Source organism: Varroa destructor, unplaced genomic scaffold, assembly GCF_002443255.2.
Source record: "Varroa destructor unplaced genomic scaffold, Vdes_3.0 BEIS01000001.1, whole genome shotgun sequence".
Taxonomy (NCBI): domain Eukaryota; kingdom Metazoa; phylum Arthropoda; class Arachnida; order Mesostigmata; family Varroidae; genus Varroa; species Varroa destructor.
The window spans coordinates 33,564,051-33,570,050 of NW_019211454.1; the positions used below are offsets into that span (position 1 = coordinate 33,564,051).

The 6,000-nt window shown below is 42.7% G+C and overlaps 1 protein-coding gene across 2 annotated transcripts in view; it reads right to left on the bottom strand.

Annotated features, from left to right (window-relative positions):
- LOC111244387 (anoctamin-8-like) overlaps positions 1 to 5,766 on the bottom strand; it is a 43,956-nt gene extending 38,190 nt beyond the window's left edge. For both annotated transcript variants that reach the window (XM_022791458.2, XM_022791439.2), the window contains exon 1: positions 3,693 to 5,766. Coding sequence is in view for 1 of the 2 variants with exons in the window: in XM_022791439.2 (XP_022647174.1) it covers positions 3,693 to 3,747 (55 nt within the window). In the remaining variant the exon portion in view is untranslated. The remainder of the gene's footprint in view (positions 1 to 3,692) is intronic.
- Between the last annotated feature and the right edge of the window lie 234 nt (positions 5,767 to 6,000).

Sequence of the window (6,000 nt, forward strand, 5' to 3'; positions counted from 1 at the left end):
GAGAGCGTATCTCTCGCCACGTTTTCAAATCTATTCATCTAGAGATTCATTACGGTTGATTAAAGCCCATTTACGAGGGCAAATCAAATACTTACGCGAATAGAGAACACACATAAGTGCACTAGCGGAAAAAAAAATAGAGCTCGTTAACCTCGCTTTTATGTTTCATTGAACATTTCGCGCTTAATATAATGTACACTAAATCAGCCATTCTGTATGCTGTTCTGTTGTTGTTGTTGTTGTTTTTTTTTTGTTTCTTGGAAAATCTGTCAATCAGATACTCGTTCTTTTTAAATGTCAGATAATTTCGAGACTAAATTACCTTACTTTATATCTGTTACTCTCTGCCTAAGGGAATTTACATTGCACAAGTAAGAATAACCTACATTACCGCCAGGACGTGTCCATAGCCGCAAAGTCAATCGGTCGACGATTGCTCGTGAAGTCTCTATCTGCTACAGGAATGAATGCTCCCTTGCTAATACCGGTTCCTACTAACCGAGTTTGTTATATGGAAAAAAAGATATTCTGTTAACTTGTGTCATCTCCGTTACCGTTATTCCACTGGTTCTGGGAAAAATATGTTGACCATAGAAACCCACATTTAACCTTGATCAGGCTTCTTAATTCTGAACCTCTAGGGATCTATATGTGCTACATGGCGAGCGCGCGTCGCTGCCGAAGCTGGTACAAACCGTGAACAAGTACACGCCACTGAGTCAATTTTACCGACTGAAAATAACTCAATAGTGCTTTTCTACCTCTTATTGCTCGAATTCACAGAGAGTAAGCTGAGTAACAACACATTTATGCAGAGGTTAGAGTAACAGTCTGAACTTTCGAAGAGCTATATTGCCAGTGCCCAACTCATACTGCCGAAGAGTCGGCCAGGCAAGGTAGCCAGGCCATCAGTTAACAAAACCGTGGACGTTCCTTGAACAAAGAATGTATAAGTACGTATGTCTTACATGCCCACGCAGTAAATAAGATCTTTTTAGAGCAAGTGATAGCTAAAGTACCGTCTGCTTGGTGCTCTGTTTTAGTTATTATTAAATATCGTTTCGAATTCTAGCGTGACATGGCATCCCACCGGAAACAAAACTATTCCAAACCGATAGGTCTAGCTAAAAAGAAACAATATCCAGATTCTTTGCCCGGTTTTTCTTCAATGACCGTCAGCAGGAATAATTTTAGGAGCAAATAAAAATAAATTACTTTATTTCATATCGTTGCCGGAAGCTGAAGTAGCGACGCTGGGTTGCTTTCAGCCCCGGGCTTGGCCGTTTAAACGATGCTGTCGACGGCACAAGCCTCAGGCTTGAAACGAGGAAGATTATGTATGTCTCTGCTTATAGCGAATCCCTAGCTGTTTGTTTCATAGGAAAAAATCTCCCGAGGACAGCAAGACTTTTTACTTTTTAAAACCGTATAACAACAGTACACAACAGTCATGTCACGTACCTGTTATGCAGAGAAGCGTCTATAGATGCGCGGACGCGAAGAGTCAACCGTACAAACATTCGCATGTTTGGATACAGCTAGCCTTAAGCGAATCTCTATTTGAAAAAAATCTAGGGTCTAACATACGAAGTGCCTGTTTTTAATGGAAGAAGGCCCATTATATCGGAATATAGCGAAGGAGTTCCTATTTCATTATTGATGTTCACCAAGCTGGCTGTACTCATGTCAGCCGTTATTAAAGTATAGATATCATTTCAAACATACGCATCTAATTTTCGACCCCCACCTTTCTAAGCAACTGTCATTTATGTCGTGTACATTACACTGAGCCAATATGAGTAAAATGTTCTTGAAATGTTTATACTTTAGTAAGCTGAGCCAATAGATGATTTGCACGTTTGTCGCCATGGCTTTAAAAAATCCAGCTTCGGCACGTCGAGACGTAAAAATTGACCAAAATCAAGGGGTAGGCATATGGGAAGATAGGTTTGCTCCAGTCTGTAGATGCTGACGGGCTTACTTCAATGTATATATTTCACTTGTTAATTACAACTACAGCAGTTGTTATTTACGGCTGTTCAGTAGACGCTGACGAAAGTTTGAAAATAGTTGGCACTTATTTCAAAGGCAACTTGTTATAGTATCCAAGGTCACATTTGTTTGACGCTAAGAAACGACGAAATGACGAAGAACGCTCCTAAATAGTGTATCTGAAAGGACCCTCTTGCAATAGACGCTGCTGCTGTAGCCTGTTTTTGATGTTAGACCTATTCGCCTCTCATGACCTCACATTGAACATTTAAGGAGGAGACTCCAAATCTCCTCCAGAGATAAAGTGCCCCTTAAATAAAGAGCTTTATTATTTGCTGTTTTATATTAACGATTAGTTAAGTAAGTTTGATTGTAAGTACTCATGTCTCAACTGGCTGTAGGGACTGGAAAACCTTTTTACTTCGGACGATTTAATATAGCTGGACAGACGATATTTACTCTGTCGCTTCCTATGCGCATTATCCCTTGTTGCGTATAGCATAGTTGACTGAGGGGTCAAAGTCACATTCAGGCGGTTGATCTATTTGAGGAAAAGCCTCAAGGTTCTGTTTGCCAGTTCGGTGCTGGGGGGGGAGGGGGGGGGGATATAAGTGCTGAAAACAGCAACTTTCGCTTCATTTAACAAGCTCCTGCCTGAATGTCAATACACCATCGATGAAACTAACTTGTAGGAGTAACGTCGTGGTCGTGTCTAGAGCCCACGTACTACGGCGCTTAGATCTATAGTTTTTGGAGCTAGAATAGGACGAATAGAAATATTGGAAACGTGCCAGGTTCTGCCACAACTTGGAAGATATTGTTATTATTATATTGCTACAATGCTTGACTAGTTCCAACTATTTCAGTATATTAAAACGTAACGTCGCATTGTCCTATCGTGTGCTATGAGGTTTCGTACGATGAAGCCACGAATTAAGAGCTATAAATATATTACGACGACGATGATTGCAGCCTGTAACAATTCTGCGCTGCCTAAAAGCCTCTGCAAGGCCGATATTTGTTTTAAACTGTATGGTTACTGTCATTTTAGGAACTTCGGTTTCCCCGTTTGTAGACTGCTTCTTTGCGAGTCACTTGGTTCGAAATCAAGATGCCACAGATCAATTCAGAAACTGCTCATGCGAGATCGTATCTTTCATGCAACAATTTTCTAAGAAAACAGCAAAAAGAAAGGCTTTGGGACTACTAATTTAAAACGTAAACGCTCATATCTGCGATAAATTTTGCACACTTAAATGATCATGTCGGTGGCAGGGATGCCCCTTCGATAATCTCATGATTGACAAAATGAATAGCCCGTCGTTTACTGCAGATGTAAAAAGTGATCAGAAATTACTCATAATTAGGCGGCCAATTATAACGCCGACCAAAGAAATTAACGCATGCGCTATATAGAGTATGTGATTTGTTACTGTCCGACGACGTATACTCTGTTTCCAACAATTAATAGTGTCCTACTATATAAATATAGTTTACCATATGTCCATCGGGTGAGCATGCTTGAACAAAACAGGCCTTTCTAAAAACCGAGGCAGATTTTTATCATGTTGTTGTTGTTGTTGTTATTTCGAATAATGTTCCACGTACTGCTGACAGTCTTGTTTCTTAACCCAAGAGATAATTCTAGTGAATCCTTATACTGCCGTATGTGCATTGTACAAACGTTTTTATCTGCTTACCCTCGGTGATTGATTTATGAAGCGGTAGGCGTCGTTTCCGTTTTCGTATCTCCATCACAGCTCAGGTTTTTCACACTTCCGCACACGTCAAACTGTGGTGATGGCTTGTCTTCTCTTTCTACGGCGATTTATCGTTTCTCATCATGGCGTTTGTCAATATTGCTGTTTAGTTTTGCCGGCTAAGAACGCTGTCGCACAGATCACCCCATTCCATAATCTCAACGCTAGCTTCATTCAAGTTAATCTATTCCCTCGACACTTCTACCGGCTAACTAATAACAACCGGCAATCGCAATTCTTCCAATGGCAACTGCTGTTGCGGCGATTTCTGGTGTTGTGTTGGAGTTACGCTCGATAGCCGTAACGTATTTGATCGATACCGTGTCACCAAGACGTGTTTGCGTGTCCCTTACCAGACCAGAATCTAAATCTAGTACTACTACCATTCGTAGCCATACCATTAACGCTCGTCTCAGCTCTTGCCAGTGCTGTAGCTGCTTCTTGTCGCTGTTGTACCACTAAAACTGTTGTTGTGTGGTTGCCAAATCGTACAGATGCTCAGTATATGCACAGCCACGCAAAAAAAAACCGATTTTGCTACTGTATAATATCAAGCACTGACTATGATTACGCTACGCGATCCAAATGCGAGCCCTGTTTCACGTTCTGTCCCATCTGTTACGGCGCTGACAAGCATTACGTGTCGGGTGCGGTTTGGCCTCACTTCCCAGTCGCTGAGTGTCGTGTCGTCGGCAAGTACGACAACAGACGCTACCGATACGGCTCTGCGCATCGGAAACGACCGAACGGCTCCGCAGTGATGGCTACACGACAACCCTGAGGGGTGGGCGGTGGTTTGCTCAAAAAGGCGATACCCCGTTTGCTTGTTCGGACAGTGATTGCTAGCTGCAGATATTTCGTCAGTTCATACCCCAAAAATTCGAGCTTAGGTTATTTACCTAGACAGTTAAGGTTCCTTGAACAAGCACCGCCAGGTCGAGTCAGGTTGATCAGTGTCAGGCTCAATAATACTCAGTCTATGAGCTCAATCTATGAGCCAGGCGCCTGAACGACACTTTTGCGTGATAGCTGTATTACAAATGGACAAAGTATAGCGACGACAATCAGTAGAGCCAGCTTGGTGATAATTTTCACAGGTCTACAATCTCGCAACCTGCAACAAAGACAGATTATAATAACAAACAAGCTAGCCAAGGAACTGTTGATCCTACAAATGGATCTTGTTCTTGTTAATCCAACATACTTGTCGATTTCATAACGATATTCGTTGTAGAAAAATATATAGAAAAGCTGACACAGCTTTTCTTTGTTGTTTTGAAGCACTAAATATATTGCCAACACAATCTCACAGCGGATGACGTGTTCACGTTGTTTTTGCAAGGCACATCGAACATACGGGGATTCCGGACACACATCACATTAACGTTGTATATAGAACTCTGATACCGAATTCAATTTTGCAATATTTCTACATACGGGAAGCATGGACAAGGTTCTGTTTCGCCCTAACAACTACACGCTGATTTGCATGTTTCCGTATTTACTTTACATAGGGGTTGTAACGGGACATGATTGAAATACATTGGATGAGCAGGTATATTTTCAATAAAATGGTCCTAACTACTATACACTGGGGCGGAATGTACGACACGACGCGATATGACGCGACGCCGGTCCTGTGGTTATGACGATCAGCTGGTGAGCTCTCGAAGCCTTGACTACGGATACACACGCACATACAACAAGTCTGCTCCGGTCTTTCGAACTTCCGACGCTTTGTTTCTCTATCGTATACCTTGCGGAGGCTTTACCGATAAAGAAGAGGGTTGGCTAATCGGTTCGGGTTGTAGGCAAGCAGAAATCAGCTAAGCAGTACCATGATATGAGTGCCGCAACATACGCAGCACGAGTGCAGTAATACGGTTTCATACGGGCCAGTTGATAATAGACTTCGCAGCTGCGATTCTTGGCCGCTTGGACGCTGAAACTAGATCAGTCGGCACCAGGTGCAGCATCATGCCCTGTCTGCCATCCTACCGCCCTACTGACTGAAGCGATCTCCGCACGGGAAACCGAGAGATAGACCAGATCAGAGAGACAGGGCGCCCTCTGGTGAGTGTGCTTAGAAACGCCAACTCTGCCGCCGGTGTCAGTGAGTTATCGCAGAGGACAAACATCAGTCTTGTATATGCGGCTTACGCGTCGGCGAAATGCCAGTTGGCCATGATTCAGCGAGATTAATATTAGAACTCGTAGTAGCAGTAGTAGCGACAATCTCCCCCCAGAC